Genomic DNA, 20,049 nt, shown 5'->3' with positions numbered 1-20,049 from the left:
TTAACAATCAGAACTTCTTGACAACAGTTATGAATTACACTTTTCGAGACAGCGTGGAATCGCTCCTGCTTTCTGAGCTGTGCCCATTGCGAGCCACTTATTCAGCACAGTATATTCGGTCTATTTCGGCTGTGGCCTAATAGGCAATGCTGTGAAACAAATTGAATGCTCATGCTTTCTTTCTCGCGCTTGTAGCTCTATCTGACCGTATTCTCGCGGTACAGCGCGGACAGTAGACAGGGAGACGTTCTTCAAGAACAACAGGACAACCTGTTTAAAAAAAACAGAACAGAGACACGTCTTCTTCGTCCTGACCCAGTCTCACTGACCCTTTAGACGGAGTCGATGAGCGACGAAAACAACAGCAACGTGAATATGCACAACAGCGTCGTTGCAATTTAATTTTCTTGCTGTAAGTCATTTCATGTAGTGCATTGCTGAATCGTTCAAGCCTATGTCACATTGGTCTATCGGGTGAGGTGATGCCGTAGCTTCGCTGGCCAGCCACCTTCACAGCGTGGATGGGAACCCAATTTTTTAACCAGCTTCACTCCACGACTACACGTTCGAAAGACAAAACAAATTCATACGTTTCTCCGGCAGTCAGCTCTGTCACTCATGTCTGCGTGCGCAACAGTGTTGTGTGGAAACTACTGTAGCTACGCTACCCCGGCCCATATCCCGTTCCCAAGCGCCGCCCTACTACCTTCGTCGTGAGCATCGACGGGACACCTGACTCAGTTGCGCTCCAACGTCTCAAACCCACCTTCAGTGAGGCAACTGAGCCATCGTCGATTCCACTACTGTACGACTACTGTGCGACTCTATTGTCTTTTTCCAGAACACCATCTCAGGCGACTTAAGCAACAACCCGTATGACCTAGAGTGCGCACCGCTTGTCAGATTCTCCTCCCCTATAAGACAGTTTCCCTCACGCGATAACAACAGCGACAGCGCAGCCCCAAGAAACTGCTGGTCATGGGCCTTATCAGTCTACTGCATCGGAATACAAAGCGCTTTTTAAGCTGTTTTACTGTGAAGAACGTATATTTTTAAGTTTTGAGATAAACGACACGCGATTTACACATCAATACTTATACATAATGTTTTTCGTATAAGTTATGACAACCTTGACTTCTGAAATTGCCCTTATGTACAGAGGAAAATGTTGAAAATATGCGAGCTTAGTTTTTAAGGGACTGCTGCTACCACATATCTCCACCAGTGCTTTTCTTGCTCGCTACGTTTAGCGGTCTACTTCGGTGAGCGAAACCGCAAGCTGCCCAAGGCGTATGTTTGTAAACAGCGAATGGGGGAATGCCCTCCATAGCGGCAGCAGCGTTGGCGTCGCGTGAATAAAAAAAATTGGAGGACGCTTAAGCTTCGCCTTCAAGAGTGGAACGCGACAGCGTTCCCATCGACCCGCCAAGGGGTGTAAGACAATGCGCTACGGCACAGGGATCACTTACGAGGAGCCCCGCATCGGACTTTGCGGCCACCTATCACACGGAGAGCGTCGAGCAACGCAGCGTTCGGCGCGGCAACGAAACGTGCGCCTGAGCAAACGGAACGAACCAAAGAACTCGGTGTCTCGGAGGGGGAAACGATCTACGCCAGCCAAACGTCGTGATCGGCACGGGCAGAGAGATAGATAGATAGTGATCTAAAGAAAGGAACGGCGCTTGATTCTGCAACCCGCGTGGGAGCACGGCGAAGCGTCGTCAGGTGAGAGGGAGTCGGAGCCACGACGCGCCTGGCACCGGTCCGCGCACAGCCCCAATGCGCGCATGGCGCGCCACCTGTCGGGGCAGCGCCGTACATTGAGAGGAGGGGGTCTTCTGTGTTTGCCGCAAGATGGCTCTGCGTGTGCGGTAAGCGCAGAAGAAATGTAGCGGAAACTTACTTCGCTACTCGTGTAAATGCGACTTCTGTAAGTTGCATGCTCATTATTAGCGATATACACCGCAGTATAACTTTCTACAGCACGTTTTTTAAGGCAACACCGCGTTCACTAGAAGCGCGTTTGTACCGCTTTCAAGCGTCGAACTCGTGGCTGAGTGGTAGCGTCTCCGTCTCACACTCCGGAGAGCCTGGTTCGATTCCCACCCAGCCCATCTTGGAAGTTGCTTTTTATTTAAGAAGTGCCTGCCGTGATTTATCGCTCACGGCCAACGCCGCGGACGCCGACGCCGACGACACCGTCTTTTCTGCGACACGAGCTCCTTAACGCTATCGCGTTAGTAGAAGACGCTCACAAAGGCAGATGCGGCGCTCGGCACGCGCCAGCACCACCTAGCGTCGGGAAGATTAAACCTAGCGTGAGACATCACTGACGGGCTCTATCTGCTCTGTACAGAGGCTTGTCGAGACCTCCGGGTTCGCAATTTCACCCTTCACCACAAACAAAAGTTTGGTGCCAATGCTCCCCACACTTGCTTCTCAAAAAGTCATGTATTTGGACAGCACTTGCACGGAGCTACAGATAACTGCTTTTTAAAGCGAAGCTCTCCTTGCTTCTTCTCCCGCCTTTCCAGGCGCTGCTGCTGGTTTTCTTTCAACACCACAACATGGCGCTCGCCTCCGGGCATCCCGGAGCTTTTTTCTTTCGGGGCTCCGTCGCGGCGATGAAATCATAAGTTCTTGTACACGCTTTGAGCTTGCTTCTGGTTTTGATTTGCTTTTTTTTTAACCTCTAAATAGTAATTGGGGGGTTTTCCTTTTTTGTCTCTCGTATTTCGTGTGCGCGGGTGTGTTTCCTGTACATTTGGTGTTGCAGGATGGTCAGAACGTCCTTTCGTGACGCGTGCTTCAGCACATGCAGCCGGGTGGGACGTTGATTGTTTGTAGCCTTTAAGTGGTAGCTTGGAGATAGCAATACTAATAGCTATTAAGGGTTTTACTGTGTGTGTTTTCGTAGCAAAGTGAGAGCGTGGCTGCCTGGTCGAGCGCGTGCGAGAGCGTGTCATACCTTGGGTCTCCGCAGCATTTACTGCTTTTGAAACAGCCGTGAGAGTTGATTTGTGACATTTTGAGGACGCGGATCCTGTGCGTATCAGTTTTTGCTAAAAAGCTCGTACTCTGCATTATTATAGTATTGTACTATTTGCATAAGAAAAAGCCGTGCAATACATGGCAAGAAAGCCGGGAAAGTAGGCAGTGTGCAGGGGGTCCCTCAAGGCAGATGAGGGGATACATGAGAATGGAGGGAGAACCGAGTCAACCAGCCCGCACTGTGATGTCGATGCTAGGCTGGAGAAAATGGAGGCTTCCCAGGAAGAGCTTGCCAGACAGGTTGAAGTGCTCAACAGTAAGCTAAACAGGGAGCGTGATGCAGGGAAGGTAGTGAAAAAAAGACTTGACGCAGCCAAGAAGCTGAACAGGGCGGCCATCGCGAACGAGAATCGTAGTGACAATGTAATGAATTCCCCCAACGTGACAGGAGAGGGAGTGCCAGCAAAGTACGTGGAATGCGTGCAACGTGGTGAGGGTAGCTGGAAAGAGCGGCACCTACCTTGAGACCGCCACGCGGAAAAAGCAGGAACGCATGGGTCAATGCCCCTTGTCAAGTCCGAATCACCCGGAAAAAGAGGAAGGGAAGCAGGGAGAGGTAGGAGAGAATGAAATGGTTATTATCGCCGGCGACTCAAACCTAGCTAGGTGCTCACAAGCATTGTGCAGAGGGTGAAAGGCGACAAAAGAGTAGCGGTAGTGACATTTCCGGGGCGGACGCTGGGTTCTGTCATGGAGCGAGCAAAAGAAAAGCTCACGGGAAATGCCCACGTCCGCAACTTTCTCATAGTAGCAGGTGTCCTAATGACGTCCTCAACAGAAAAGGGACAGGACTAGCCCAGCCATTGGCGAAGGGGATGGACGACTTGTGCGAGTGGTCCCCTCAGGTGCAGATCATGGTGCATGCGATGCCGGAGGTGCCTGTACGTGACAGTCATATAAAAAGAGCCGTAGTGGTTGCTAATGAGGCGATACGGAAAATGAGCCGAGGGAAAGGCTTCGAGGTTGTCGGATTAAACAGGGAAGTGAGAAGGTGTGGTGGTTTTCAACGAGACGGGATCCACTTTAATTACAAGCTTGCACGAGAAGTGGGCTGGCGACTTTCTGGTCGCGCTGTTGCTTTTTTAGGGGGCCCACGGCTGCTGAGGAATCCAGAAAAGGTAGTATTGAAGAGAGTCCCCAGAGGGAACCTCAGTATAGCATCGCCATAAATAACAGAACAAGGACGAAAGCAAGAAAGAGAGCTCGCTATGCAATAGGCTAGATAAACATGCAGGGCGGCAGAAGAAAGGAAAACTGGGAAGAGATTGAGGAGCAATTAAATAGACAACAAATAGGGCTGTACGCGGTTACTAAAACGCACCTTAGAGACTCGGAAGAGCCGCCAGTGATTGAGAATTATGTTTGGGAAGGGTGCAACAGAACTAAGTCCGAAACAAAGGGAGGGGGAGTCGGAATGCTCATCCATCAGGGAGCCAAATACAAAAGAGTAAATTCAGAATGTCAAGAGCACCTTTGGTGATCAGGTACAATGAGTGGGAAAAAACTTGGCTGTGCGTTACATATTTATGGACCGGAAATAATTGCACAGAGAAGAATAAAGATTTAGTGGAATGCATAAGCGCTGATATTAAGGGTTTCGGGAATGGTGCTGAAATGATCCTATTAGGTGACATGAATGCCCACATGCAGGATTTAAATGGCTATACCGACGACGACGGGAAGCCAATGCTAGACTTTTGTGAGCAACATAAGCTCATTATCGTGAACACAGGGCCTTAGTGTGAAGGGCAGATCACGTGGGAAGTGCGAAACCAGCAATCGACCACGACCACTGATTACTGTCTGATGAACGAGGAAATCATAATAAGTTGAGAGAAATGGTCATTGTTGTGGAAGGGTATAGCAGCATAGGGAGTGACCATAAACACATCATCTTAAAATCTATGGTGTTGGGCTGCTGAGCACGAGGTCGCGGGATCGAATCCCGGCCACGTCGGCCGCATTTCGATGGGGGCGAAATGCGAAAACACCCGTGTGCTTAGATTTAGGTGCACGTTAAAGAACTCCAGGTGGTCAAAATTTCACGAGTCCTCCACTACGGCGTGCCTCATAATCAGAAAGTGGTTTTGGAACGTAAAACTCCAAATATTATTATTATTATCATCTTAAAATGGGATATGTAGTTGGGCAAGAGAGCAAGGAGTGCAAAATATCCAGTTCAAATTTGAACGCTGAAGAAATAACAAATATAGTCACTAGAGTCGAAGAAGAACTTGGCAAATGGCCAAATAAAGAGTAGGAATATAACGAGCTCCTAAGTGTAATGACGACACAAATATTGAAAGAGAAACAACATGTTTGTTGGAAAGGGAAAAGGAAACCGAAAAGCTGGTGGAACAGGGAGATACGAGAAGCGATCACCGAACGACAGAAAGCATCCCGAGAGCACAGGCAGGCAAAGAAGGCGCAGTCGCCACAGGATGAAGTAGCCAGTAAATTGGAAATATACCGGGAGAAAAAGGTATATGGTATAAATACTGGTGCAAGCAAAGATAAAAGGTGAAAGTGGACGTTGTTTGTCAGAAATACGTGAAAGAAAGAAGGCCGCACCTAGAATATTTTGGAACCTCATAAAATTATTAGGCATGAAGCCAACAACAATGCAACATCATATCCTACACGAAGATGGAAACAGACTGGGAGGAGAAGCGGAAATAAATTACGTCCGAAAAATAACATCGAATCTTTCCAAGGCAGTGACCAGGTTGTACTTGAAGAAAAAAAGAGCATGGAGGAGACCCAGGCGGAAAAGGAGTTGGTGCTGACAAATTTCAACTGGAAGAAAGCGGAAGGGAAAATTCCTAAGCGCACAGCCATGGGGCGAGATGAGGTTCCCGTTAGGCTGATTAACGAATTAGGACCAAAATGTAAGGAAGCTCTGGTGAAAGCAGTCGCAAAAACTTTAAAAGATAGACGAATACCACTCAGTTGGCGACAAAGTAGAATGTATTTAATTTATAAAGGCAAGGGGGAGAAAGATAGAATTCACACGTATAGGCCGTTGACCATTATATCGGTAATATAGAGGTTAGCAATGCAGGCAACCAAATTAAAGCTTCAAACTTGGGCAAAGAATGGCATTCCGGGAGAACTTCAGACTGGCATCAGAATAGGTAGGCGTTTAGATTACAACTTATTTGCTCTTACTCCGTGCATTGAAATATAAAAAGTAGAAAGCAGACCGTTATATGAAGCCTCTTTAGACGTCACAGGAGCTTTTGACAACGTAGACCGCAACATTTCGTGGGAGATTCTGCAAGGGGTAGGCTTCGACATCTTTTGAGAGAGATTTATCTAGAAAATACCATTTGCGTTGAATGGGAAGGGATGAGGAGCGAGGAGAAAGTTCATATCAACAAGGGACTGAGGCAGGGGTGCCCTTTATCCCCACTGCTGTTTATGATGTACATAGTGAGGATGGAGAGGGCGCTAGAAGGAAGTAATATCGGGTTTAATCTCTCAGACAAACAAGCGGGTACAGTAATAGAGCAACATCTTCCAGGTTTATTTTATGCGGATGACATTGTGTTGCTAGCTAACAAGCAAAGGGATTTGCACCGTCTGGCTAATATCTGTGGACAGGAAGGAAACAATTTAGGTTTGAAATTTAGTGTGAGAAAAGCAGGTGATATGGTATTCAATGAAAACAGTGAACAGACAGTGGCGATACAGGGCCAGGAAATACCTCGGGTAACAGAATATAAATACCTTGGTATATGAATAAACGAAGGCAACAGATATATGGAAACACAGGAAAAAACAATAACATTGAAGGGGAAGTGACACGGGAGCCATAATGAAGCTCAGAGCGCTATGGTGATACAATATGTACGAGGTGCTTCGAGGTATGTGGAAAGGTGTAATGGTTTCAGGACTTACTTTTGGAAATGCGGTTGTTTGCCTTAAATCAGGAGTACAATCAGGAATTGATGGGAAGCAAAGGTCAGTGGGACGCCTCGCATCGGGCGCTCACGGAAAGACTACAAATGAAGCTGTGCAGGGTGATATTGGCTGGACTAGTTTTGAAGTGAGGGAAGCTTCCAGTAAAACTTAATATGAAGAACGACTGAAGAATATGGAAGAAAGAAAATGGGCTTAGGGAGTGTTGAGGTATCTGTACAGGAAAAACATTGATTCACAGTGGAGGAAAAGAACGAAGAAGCTTCCCAACAAATATGCGGCCTGTAGGGCGGGCAACACAGCAACAAAGAACGTCAAGCGGAAAGTCAGAGAGGCTGAAATAATCTCATGGGTGGCGGCAATGGAAAAGAAATCTGCCATGAGTAACTACTTAAGAGGAAAAAAACGAAGTCAGGAAAGAAACAATTTATGATAACCCAAAGGGAACCTCATTACTTTTCGAAGCGAGATCGGGATGCCTTAGAACACGCACCTATAAAGTTAGATACAAGAAGGAAGAAGAAGCATGTGCTTGCTGCGGTAAAGCTAGGGAAACTATGGAGCATGTTTTATTAGAATGGGAAGACGTCTGCTCAGCGGTCGATTTAGGCCCCACTGGCTTCCTTGAAGCTCTTGGGTTCAGCGAGAGCAGTGCAAAAGTAAACATGTCCGCATTAGGGATTAGTAAGAGGCGATTGGAAGATTGGCCTAGGCCGAGATTGGCCAAGATGGCCTATGACGAACACATAAGCTATAGTCACAATCACTGTGGTGTGCGATATAGTAAGGCACTAAGGGACGAGCAACAACAAAAATTAACCTAAGCGGCTGAAAACGCCGGATATTAGGGGTTTAGTACGGTTTCAACCGCACAATGTGCACAACTTCAGATTGCGGTTGTCGACGTCGGGTAGGCTGGCTTCCGTCAGGAAGGGCTTCGTAATTCGTCACTAATTCGCTGCAACACTCTGTAAGGTCCGAAGTAGCGACTCAAAAGCTTCTCGAATAGTCCTTTTCGGCGCACGAGAGTCTAGACCAAAACTTGATCACCAGGTTGGAACTCGACTTGCCGATGGCGGAGATTGTAACGTTGCGCATCGATGCTCTGTTATTCCTTTTTGTGCACTCGGAAAATTTAAGGGCTACTTCCGCGTATTGCGCGAAAAATTCGACATATTGGGCGAAGTCAAGATGATCGAGGTTGTCGCACGGCAGCATTGCTTCTAACATTGCCTGCACTTCACGGCCATAAACGAGGTAAAAGGGCGTCAAGCGTGTTGTTTCTTGCGTAACAGTGTTATAGGCAAACGTTACGTAAGGGAGTATGTCGTCCCACGTCTTGTGCTGTACGTCTACGTACATAGACAGCATGTCAGTCATCGTTTTGTTCAGTCGTTCGGTCAAGCGGTTTTTCTGCGGATGATACGCAGTTGTCCTTCGATGGGCCGTGCAGCTTAATTTAAAAGCGTCTTCATTTAGCTGTGCCGTAAAGGCTTTGCCTCGTTCTGTGATGACGAGCGATGGGGCGCCACGCCGTAGTACGATGCTCTCTATGAAAAACAGGGCAACCTCGGAAGCTGTGCCTCGAGGGAGCGCCTTTGTCTCAGCATACCGCGTTAAATAGTCTGTGATGACGATTATCCACCTGTTGCCAGAAGATGACAGTGGAAACGGGCCCAGAAGATCCATGCCGACCTGGTCGAAAAGTTTGCCAGGTAGGTCAATCGGATTCAGCAATCCCGCAGGCTTCACAGCTGGCGATTTTCGGCGCTGGCATTCACGGCAGGCTTGGACGTACCGCTTAGCACACTCGGCAAGTTTCGGCCAGTAATAGGATTTGTGCACTCTGTCAAGCGTTCGCGTAAAACCTAAATGGCCAGACGGAAACTCGTCATGACAGGCGAACAAAACTTCGGCACGGAGGTCTACTCGAACGACCAAAAGGTAGGTCTTGTTGGCGGCAGCGGATTTCTTATACAAGACGCCATATCATAAACAAAAAGACGACAATCCTCGAGCAATATGCCAGGGTATTGATGGGTTTCATCCTTCCAGATGTTCGAATATAGGCCGCAGTGCGTCGTCTGCTCGCTGCCGTGTGGACAAATCAGTAACGCTTATATCCCCAAGGAAAGCGCCGTCGTTCTCAATGTCTTGGTCGGTAGTATCGATAGGGGCGCGTGAGAGTGCGTCAGCGTCTTCGTGTATGCGGCCTGACTAGTACACGATGGTCACATCGTACTCCTGCAAACGTAGATTTCACCGTGCCAGTCATCCAGAAGGGTCCCGCAGATTTGCAAGCCAGCATAACGAGTGATGATCGGTTGCAACTTTGAATGGGCGGCCGTAGAGGTAAGGTCGAAATTTAGCCAGCGCCCATATGACGGCAAGTCACTCTTTCTCCGTGGTGGTGTACTTGGTCTCTGCACGCGATAGTGTGCGACTTGCGTAAGCGATCACTCTTTCAATACCTTCCTGCCGTTGTACATGCACCGCACCAAGACCAACGTTACTGGCGCCTGTATGAGCTTACGTGTCCGCCTCCTCGTCAAAGTGGGCCAAAACTGGCGCTGACACCAGACGCTGTCCAAGCTCGGTGAAAGCAGTCACTTGATCTGAGGCCCCGACAAATGATGCGTCGTTCCTCGTGAGGCGAGTCAGCGGCACCTCCATCTTCGAAAAATTTTCGATGAAACGCCGGTAGTATATGCGCAAAGGCCTAGGAAGCGTCGCACACATTTCTTGTCGGTCTATGTTGGAAACGTGGCTACAGCGGCAGTTTTCGCGGGATCGGGGCTCACGCCTTCCGCGCTGCCCACGTATCTCAGAAACATCAGCTCCTTGTGGACTTAATGACACTTCTGAAGCTTAAGTGTGAGGTTAGCCGATCGGATGGCTTCGAGAACTTGACGCAGTCGTTTCAGGTTGTCGTGAAATGTTGCCAAAAAAAACAACCACGTCCTCGAGGTAGACGAGGCAGCTTTGCCACTTCAGACCAGCGAAAACGGTGTCCATCATTCGCTGGAAAGTTGCTGAGACAGAGACCGATAGGAAGTGCTCTGAATTCTTAAAGGCCATCTGGAGTGACGGAAGCAGTTTTTTCGCGGTCTCGTTCATCTACCTCAATTTGCAGCAACCGCTCCTTAGATCGAGAGACGAAAAATACATAGCTCGCCGCGACTCGCCTAAAGAGTCATCGATACGTGGTAGTGGGTACACATCCTTCTCGGTAACATCGTTGAGGCGTCGATAACCAACACAGAAACGAAGCATTCCGTCTTTTTTCTTGACCAGAACGACCGAGGGAAACCACGGACTGTGCGAAGGCTAGGCCTTCACACAGACTATGCTTAGGTACTACGGAGAAGTTTCTTAGCTCGTGCTGTATGCGTTTGTCCCTAAGCGTGCCCTCAGAAGTCGCGGGGCGCGGTAGTGCTAAACTTAGCGCCGGAAGTTGGCGGCTGGACGTAACAATATTTATTCAATCATGTTTGTTTTTTTACTAGTTGAAACAACGTGTCATTATTTCGTATTATTGACGGCGCCTCCAGGACACCAAAGCGCCAACGGGGACAGCGAAGCTAGAACCCGGGCTGGTGCGTGGGTTGGGGCCCGCAGAGGCCTGCGCGTCCCAGCGGTGTATAAGATCGGCTGTCTGCTATCGCGGACAGCCAATTTTTTCTGGGAACACTCCCTGGCACGCTTCGCCCTCCACGGCCCCAACCCGCGGGCCGCCCTGCTTCCAGCTTTGATCCCCCCCCCGCTACCGCTTGGGTGCCCCGAAGATCCTGCGCCGCCTGCTTTATTACAACCTCAGGAGCTCTCCTGAGGCCTCCGTTTGCCGGTTACATGTGCAGTGCTTGTAAAAAATCCAATCTATCGTCGCGACTAGAAAAGTGACCCACGAGTTATACAACACCGGTCAGAACCTTGCCCCTTCAGACACAGCGATCAGTAAATGCGGCGTCCATGCCCACTGCCTGCGCGGTCAGCCACCGGCGGGGCGTAAACAAACTCGACCGCACTCCGCAATGCCGCCGTGTCTAGGGGACAAACGCATGCACCACGCGCTATGGAACCTCCTCCGTAGTGCCTAGGCAGAGTCACATATTCAAGGAGCAAAGGCCCTCAGATTTTCTCTCTCGCACCCGCCCATATTCACGCCTGCGCAGAAACGTCGAGCGCCGCGAGAAACGCCCCGTCTCGCTGTACCTACTAACAATTGTAAAGATGCATCCCGGCCGGCGCCGTCGCGGGAGCCTTTGACAGTTTGTGCCCATAGCATGTGCTGTGCTCCCTTTACTATGTCAAAAAAAGATGCAGATGCTGGGCTGTTAAGGCCGCGTGCTGGGTTGTGATAGTGTCAACGTTACAATCGTCCATAGCCTGAAGAGAATGCTTGGACGTGGCGTCTCAACAGCGTGCTGGCGACATATGCAGAAGGAGCATGTAAACAAGCGTAAGAAAAAAATGTCTCCAAAGCGTGCAATCGGCGTCGCAGACGCCCAGGCCCGAAAGAAGTGTCGTGCGAAACAGGAGCGTATTCGCTACGCAGCGAAACGTGGTGCAGACCACGAATGTACGTATGCATTGTATACATACAGTTATATTATTCACCCGCCGTGGTTGCTTAGTAGCTCCAGTATTGGACTGCTAAGCACGAGGTCGCTGGATCGAATCCCGGCCACGGCAGCCGCATTTCGATGGGGGTGAAATGCGAAAACACCCGTGCAGTTAAATTTAGGTGCACCTTGAAGAACCCCAGATGGTCCAAATTTCCTGAGTCCCCCACAACGGCGTGCCTCATTATTAGATCGTGGTTTTCGCACGTAGAACACTACAGTTTTATTTCTTAAAGGTAATAATCAATTGAGTTAGGTACAGCCCCATAATTCAAATGAAGTTTAACACTTCGGCCACGATGCAATACGGCATATAAGGCAATGATAATTCTCAAAGGTACCAAAATTATCAACAATGGCGCGCACTAACGCCTCAAGCAAACACATCTCCCTGTGTATTCTGAAGACCACGCAGACAAACTGCAGTGGTGCATGCAAGGCAACATTTGACATCAGCGCATCACTTGCCAGTTATTTCAGCATTAGGCTGCAGTGTGTAAGCATAAATACAGAACAATCGTCCTTGCAAAAAGTTGCTCAGGGTGTAACCTCAAGGTAGTATATTGGGGCTACTTTTCATTACTTATATCAACGCTATTATAAACATAAACCAGACAATCCAGTATGTCATATATGCGGATGACACTGTTTTTCACAGGTATGGACGTAAATGACATTACTTCAGCAGCAAATGCGACACTAGGTGACTTGTATGCATGGTCGACCGTAAACTCCGTACAAATCAACTGCTTAAAAACCAAGGCTGTTCTGTTTCGATCGAAGGGAACAACGTACACGGATACTTCAAAGCTATACCTGAATGATTCCGCGATTGATTTTTCTTCGACAGCTAAAGCATTGGGAATAATTTTTCATGAGCATATGTTATAGGATTCACATAGTGAAATGGTAAGAAAAAAGCTAAGTAAGGCACTAGACATGCTTAGGAGATGTCAGTCATTTCTGCCGACTACTCAGATGTTAACTATCTATAACATGCTTTTGTGTTCACAGCTACGCTATGTTCTTTTGGTGTGGGGCACTGGCACCCTGCAATCTAAGCAAAAATTACTCACGCTTCAAAAAAGTGCATTACGTTGTATAGCAAATGCCGAATATAATGCACATACCTCGTCTTTATTCAACAAATTCAAAGTATTAAGATTTGATAACATGTATGAATATTGTTTATTAGTGTCCTTGAAAACTGAATTTAACAAAGGAAATAATAATCTTACCTCCATAGCATGCTTAGAGCGCAGCACCTCGTCTCGACCTACTAGACAGAGCGATTATTGGAAGGTTCCTCGATGCCGAACTAACTATGGTCTCCAAATGCTGAAACATTCACTCCCCCACATACTAAACAAGTTCAATTTTTCATTAGAGTGATTACGCCTTCTTTCGCTACAGGATATGTCCAATCTTTTTTACTGACATGATGTATTTCTTGTTTTGTTTTCTTGGTGCAAAAAATGCGGCATGAGATGCTGCGTTTTTACGATTTTTAATTTTTTGTCTTCTCGAAGAGTGCAAATCTTTCTGCATTTTCGTTTTTGTATAATTATATTCCTTATTGTACCAATTTCACTATGTATTTATGTGCCTATTTACTTGTTTTCATGACTACGAATGCTGTCACTTTTCTGCCTTGTATTGCTGGGATGTGGGGCCAGTCAAGCTGCGTTTATGTCGCAGCTTCTTTCCCGCATTCCACACCACACATTGTGTCTTTGCCTCATGTTTGAATATGTAAACGTTGAAACACTGTGGTGAAATAAACTCCAACTCCAACTCCAGCTTTTGTACTGTACTAAACGCTTAAGAACTTACGCATTCGCCGCCGACATCACCGCTAATTTTCGCCATTCAAGGGAAATAGCATAAAAAACTTCGCTTACATCGATTTCCACACTGTCTTGGATCCGCATATTTCTTTAATAAAGGGCTATGCTGATTTTAGAAAGAAACAAAGTTGCAACGTAGGAAGTCATGATAGTTTACCTGGTGCCAAAACAGCCCAAACACAAGAAAAAACTAAATTCCCGTCGTCGCACTGATGTGACGGCACTACGGCTTCAAGAAGAAATTTCGAGTAAAAATTTTGATCTTCATTCCTTCAATTATTCAAGAACAGTTTTCTCACACAATACGTTTAAAAAATTTGAAATAATAGTTTGCCATGGGTAAGTGGTGTCCATTGAGTTCTACAAGAACATCTATATACTTATGAGCGCTTCTTCCCCCCCCCCCCCTTTCCCTACGTCTAAGGGTGCCCACTTGTGTCACCTATTATTTAGCCATTGTGGGTTATCTGAGTGACCACTTGGCGAACACATACCATCCATAATCTTAAAAAGTATAGTTCTCAAGGTGAGCAAAAAAATGCACCAACCTCGCGTCCTTAATGAAGGAAGCGAGGATGCACTTAGCTCGCATTAAAGCACACAGCTTTAATGGCACGGCCGATGATGATGAGAGTTCCGTAAGTTACCAAGAATTTCCGTGAGAATAAGAAAAGTGACATTTTTGTCATGCTGTGTCATATAAACACGTCTGTGCATGCAACCCATCGTCTGCTATTTTTGCTTTCGTATGCTAAAATAGGTTTCCCAGTGTTTTCTAAATTTCAGGAAAAGCTTCTTCGCATGTTATTTTTCCTATGGCTTCAAAATTTCCGGACATTTTACATCACTAAGTGTAGCGAATAGACCATTGCAGTCGTGAAAATTGTTTTCCATCTGAGGTCGCTATAAGTATTTCTTCATTTACAGATAGCCTAACCTTCCCATTCTTTACATTACCAGGAGAACAATCATTCATGAAGCAAAGCTTTAATGGCAATTGTGCCTCGTGTGCAGTTACGACCAAGTGAAAATCAAGTACCTGATTTTTATTCAACAACTGCTTGTTAATATCACTCGATCCCATGAATACCTTTGAATGCGCTGATATTCTTCTTCTGTTGTTTTCTGTAGACCTTAATGATAGCAGCATTACCAAAATAAAAATTCACTCAAACAGCTACCGGCCTTTGGATTGGCCTAAACATTTGCTATTTTGTGAGCATATCTTTTATAACATCTAATCTTGTCACAGGTATGGCTTATCCACGGAAAATCTGCACTAAGTGGAAAGGTGTCGTGGGAGAAGACCAGCCTGGAATGTTTTCTGGGGTGCAAATCGCCGCTCACGAAATAGGACATGCGTAAGTGTTTCTTGTGATTACTGTTTTCTCCACAAAAAATATAACACTGCTATATATATTTTTTAGCGAGGTAACAAACTTTCCCGTATCACTCACAACTCGTTCTTAAATCTAGATAAGCCAGATTAGCGCGTACTCCCAGCTCTCTCAGTGGTTATGTTGTTTAGTTATTTATTTTGTAAGTGGTATTTATTGAAGCTCGTGCGAGGAATCGCAAGTAGCTCTGTATGACCAGTCTTAGCTCTTGACATCAGCAGCTTGAGTTCGGGTCTCGTGCCGAAGCGATGGCAGTGCGCAGAGCGCTAGACGCATATTCCCGACGACATTTGCCCCCCCGGCCAAGATGAGCCATCCTGGAGACCTAAGGTGATGACACGATGAAGGAGTCGTGGTACGGCTTCAGACGCCTGACGTGAACCGCCTCGCGGCCACGGCGGCGCTTGTCCGAAGGTGGCGTCACCGGTTCTATCACATAGTTCATAGGCAATGCAGACTCCAGGATCCGGTGCGGACACTGATATTTCGGAGCGAGCTTTGGGCTAAGGCATGGAGATTGGAAGGGCAGCCGAAGCCAGACGTGAGGAGCCACGGAGAAGGACTGTACGGACTGATTGTTGTCACGATGATCTTTTTGGATGCCTGGGCTATCCGACATGAATGAGCGAGCCAGTTGACGGCACTCGTCAGCATGGCGAGCAACTTCGGAAAGAGGCGGAAATTCAGAGGCGTCCGTGTGATACGGTAGTACGGGGTCAAGGGTAGAGGGTGGGCCACGTCAATAACGAAGAAAAAATGGTGAGAAGCCTGTGGTAGCCTTCATAGCCGTATTATACGCGTACGTCACAAAAGGGAGAACTTCGTCCCAATTGGAATGAACAGACGCAAGATCCATTGTAAGCATATCACCAAGAGTGGGGTTGAATCGTTCCGTTAGGCCGTTAGTGCGTGGGCGATGCGCCGCAGTGGTGTGTGAATAGTGTGGCACGCGGCGAGTAGCTAATTGATAACTTCGGACAAGAAGACACGGCCTCGATCGCTCAGAAGTACTCGCGGTGCTCCGTGCCTTAAGATGAAATGCCGTAAGATGAACGCGGTGAAGTCGCGAGCAGCAGTTGAAGCAAATGCAGCAGTTTCGGCATTCTTGTCAGTGCATGGAAGAGGCCCATAAAGGTCCATGCCAACCCGGTCAAAAGGACGCGCAGGACACTATAAAGGATGCAGGAGCCTGTCGTATCAGGAGGTGTCTTGCGTCGCTGGCAGGCTGCACAAAACCGAATCTATATGCGGACATAAGAATACATGACGCGCCAGTAGTACCACTGGTGGAGCCGCTCGTACAACTTCAGGACGCCAGCATGAGCTTGTAGTGGGTCTGCCTGGAAATACGTGCACCTGTCGGAACGCATATCCCTAGGGATTACCAGAAGCCATTTGCTGCTTTCCGGCTGATTGTTTCGGCGATACAAGATGGCATCCCATGGCCCAAAATCGGTGGCTTGGCGACGAAGGGGTCGACGGCATGTCGCCGTTGAAGAATTGATGAGAACGTCAGTGAGAGATGCAATCCCCAGATCTTTCCTCTGTTCAGACGGCATGTCAGCAACAGTAAGCGTCGCAACAGGGCAATCCATGGAAGGATGGCGGTTCGTCGGATCGCATGGGTGTTCGGGGGAGCGCATCTGCGCCAGAATGTTGACGTTCGGAGTGATAGATCACACAAATGTCAAATTCTTGGAGTCGAAGAGGCCATCGTCTAAGACAACCCGACGGGTCTATCAGTGGCGCAAGCCAGCATAGTGCGTGGTTATATGTCACAACATTGAAGGTATGGCCATACAAGTAAGGGAGAAATATGCTTAAAGCCTAAACTATAGCCAAGCACTCTTTTTCTGTGATAGAATAGTTGGTTTCTGCCTCTCTGAGGGCACAGCTCGCATAGGCAACCACATATTACGGGAAGCCAGGCTTGCGTTGCGCAAAGACTTCTACACCAATGCCGCTGGCGTCGCTATGAACTTAGGTCGGAGCACTCGGGTCCTAGTAACGTGAACGGGCATTGAGGAAAGCAGACGACGCAAAGTGGTGAAAGCTCGGTCACATTTCCGAGTCCAATCGTGAATATCGCCAGGGCCAGCCAGGAACTTTGTCAGGGGTGCGATGACGCAGGTAAAATTGGGCACAAAGTGACGAAAATAAGAGCAGAGACCGACAATAGTTCGGAGCTCTTTCACCGTAGTCGGCTGCAGAAGTTCTGCGAGAGCGCGAAGCTTGTCAGGGTCGGCAAGGACGCCGTCTTTGGAAACGATGTGGCCAAGCATTGTCAGCTCGCGGGCTCCAAAGCGGTACTTTTTTCAAGTTGAAGGCCGGCGGTGGCAAGGCAAGTAAGCACGTTGCGTAGACAAGAGAGATTTGTGGTAAAATTAATGGAGGAAACTACCACGTCGTCTAAATTACACAAACATGTCTTTCATTTGAGGCCTTGTAAAATATTGTCCATCGTCCTTTGTAATGTCGCGTGCGCATTGGATAGGCCGAATAGCATTGCCGTAAATTCGTGCAGGCTGTCAGGCATAACGAAAGCTGTCTTCGAGTGATCGGACTCATATATCGGCACTTGCCAATAGCCCGATGGCAACTCCAAAGACGGAAAAGAATTCGTCCCCATGTAGACAATCCAAGGCGTCACCTATGCGCGGTGGAGTGTAGACATCTTTGCGTGTAATGTTGTTGAGGCGATAGTCCACACAGTCACAAATCGAGCCACCTCTTTTCTTAACTAGTACTACTGCAGACGACCAAGGACTGCGGGATGGTTTGATAACACCACGTTCAAGCATGTCCTCAACTTGCTCTGTGATGAAATGATGCTCGGTTGATGACACGCGGTAGGGACACTGGCATAATGGTGCCTGATGTCCCGTATAAATGTGGTGTGAAACGGTACTTGTACAGCCTAATGACGTTTGGTTCAATCAAAAGATTCATGAAAATCATTTAAAGGGCTAAGTAGCCACTCACGTTGTGTTAGATCGAGGCTATCGGCAACAGAGCGACAAAAAACATCCGGCGGTGTCTATTCAAATGGCCTATGGGGCATAATTGCTGTTACGTAAGCAGTAGCCACATCGTCGGCAACAGGAAAATGCACAATAACGTTAGCGCCCACAATCTCGATGGTGCCAATAATCTCGCCACCGTGCAAAGCCAAACTGTACGAAACTCGGTTAAAAGCCAGTATTTCTGCAGCACTTTGGTGTACCATAAAGAGGAAGAAAGGCAATAATATAGGCTGGCGGCGACTGAAGGCGGCAGCTGGTACAAACATGGTCGTAGCGTCGGCAAGCGGTGCGCATGAAAGAGGAACAATTACAGCACTGTTAAAAGGAAGGTCAGTATCTGAAGCTACACAAATCCTTCCAAGATCATGGACTTGAAAGTTGTGAGATGGTAAGTCTCACAGAACGGAGAACTAAACCTCAGCACACGCACAGTCAACGATGGCATGATGGCACGAAAGAAAATCCCAGCCGAGAATTACATCGTGTGAGCGACAATTAAACACGAAAAATTTTACGAATACCTAATCTCTCTAATCAGCATCCTGACAGTGCACATAGCGCCTAGCTGAACTTCTTGTGCACTAGCTGTTCTAAGCGATAGCACCGAAGGTGTCATGGTAACTTTCCGTAATGAACGACCAAGCTTTTCACTAGTAACAGATACAGCAGCACCTGTAGTGACGAGCACAAGATATTTGATGCCATCAACGGGCTCTCCAATAACGTTGGCGGGTGAAAAGCGAGGACTTTGATATTCCGATGATTACGCAGTTCATGCCTCAGGAACTGCGGAAATAAGTTATCAGCCTCAGTGGTACTCGAGCTGTGTTGATGACGCCTAAGTGAGAGTGAGCGGCGACGCGGGAAAGGCGAGCGATGAGTATCATAGAGCTGTGAATGGGAAGCTGCTGTGTCATCAGCAGCGTAGGCTTTCGGTGGCGGCTGTTGTGGCCTACGCAATGGTCGGAAGCCGTAGCTGGGGGCTCGCGTGATGCCCATGAAGGCCGGGAAGCGTTGGCGGCACAAGCGTGCTACATGTCCCGGGGAACAACAGGTGTAGGATATTAGATGGTTGTCAGCAGTGCGCCAAGGATTTGTTCCCTGCTGCTGTGCGCTGAGAAAGGAAGCCGCCGGCTGGCGAGGCGAAGTCGGAGGATAAAGCATCGGCGGGCGAGGAGCTGCAGGCAGAGTAAAAAACTCCAGCAGGCGACGCGCCCTTACAACGTGTTCAGCATACGTCACAGGTGCGGCCAAAGGAGGCAGCCGACACGGTGATAAAAGAGCTTCGTTCACTTGCTCTTCAATCATCTGTCGGATCACTGGAGCCAAATTATTAGAAGGCTTCTCCGTTGTTTGCAAAATGGAGAGCTGTCACGCGACCTTCTCACGCACAAATCCTTTTATCTGCGTCAGCAGAGTTGTTTGGTTGTCGCCCATAACAAATGTGCTAGAATTTTCCGTAGGTGGTGGGCGCCGAGCTAAGATGCGTTGTTTGCGTAGCTCGTCAGAAATTAGGCACAAATTGACAACTTTGGCTACTGTACGGGCATCCTTAGCTAACATTTTAAAGGTGTCCTCATCGATGCCTATCATAATGCCTTTTATCTTGTCCTCATCTGCCATTGAAGATTTCACGCGCCTACACAGGTCAATGGCATCGTCGATGTAACTTGTGAAAGTTTCTCCGTGATGTTGCGCACGCCCACGCAAGCGTTCTTCAGCACGCCGTTTGTGCACAGCGGGCCGGCCGAACACTTCTGCGAAACTCGTCTTGAATGCACTCGTTGTGAAATCTTGTTCGTGGTTTCCGAACCAGAGGTTCGCGATGGCCGGTTAAGAGAAACAGCGCGTTGTGCAACTGGGTGGCATCGTCCCACTTGTTGTGTTGGCTCACCCGTTCCTACGATGAGAACTAATCCTTCACGTGATGATCATCGGTGTCACTAAAGCTGTCAGGATCACGCTGGCGCACCACACCAGAAACGATGACAGCTGGAGGCTGTGGTGTACCTGCCTGAGTGGTTTTGTCAGGCTTTATCGCCGCAGTAGGTAGCCGTCCTGCTTTGGAGTTACAGTTTTGGAAGTTACCCCGCACTTCCACCAAACGAAAAGTGGATTTATTGAAGCTCGTCCGAGGGATTGCAAGTACCTCTGTATGACCAGTCCTAGCTCTTGGCATCAGCAGCTG

At 48.0% G+C, this 20,049-nt stretch overlaps 1 protein-coding gene across 1 annotated transcript in view; it reads left to right on the top strand.

Annotated features, from left to right (window-relative positions):
* The window catches only part of LOC142574411 (venom metalloproteinase antarease TserMP_A-like), a 220,333-nt gene that overhangs the window by 126,894 nt on the left and 73,390 nt on the right, over positions 1–20,049 (top strand). Inside the window, exon 10 of the mRNA XM_075683501.1 lies at positions 14,694–14,802. Within this exon, the coding sequence (XP_075539616.1) occupies positions 14,694–14,802 (109 nt within the window). The remainder of the gene's footprint in view (positions 1–14,693; positions 14,803–20,049) is intronic.

Source organism: Dermacentor variabilis, chromosome 3, assembly GCF_050947875.1.
Source record: "Dermacentor variabilis isolate Ectoservices chromosome 3, ASM5094787v1, whole genome shotgun sequence".
NCBI classification, from domain to species: Eukaryota; Metazoa; Arthropoda; class Arachnida; order Ixodida; family Ixodidae; genus Dermacentor; species Dermacentor variabilis.
The sequence above is the reverse complement of the archived record's forward strand: the minus strand, read 5'-3'. Positions and strand labels throughout refer to the sequence as shown.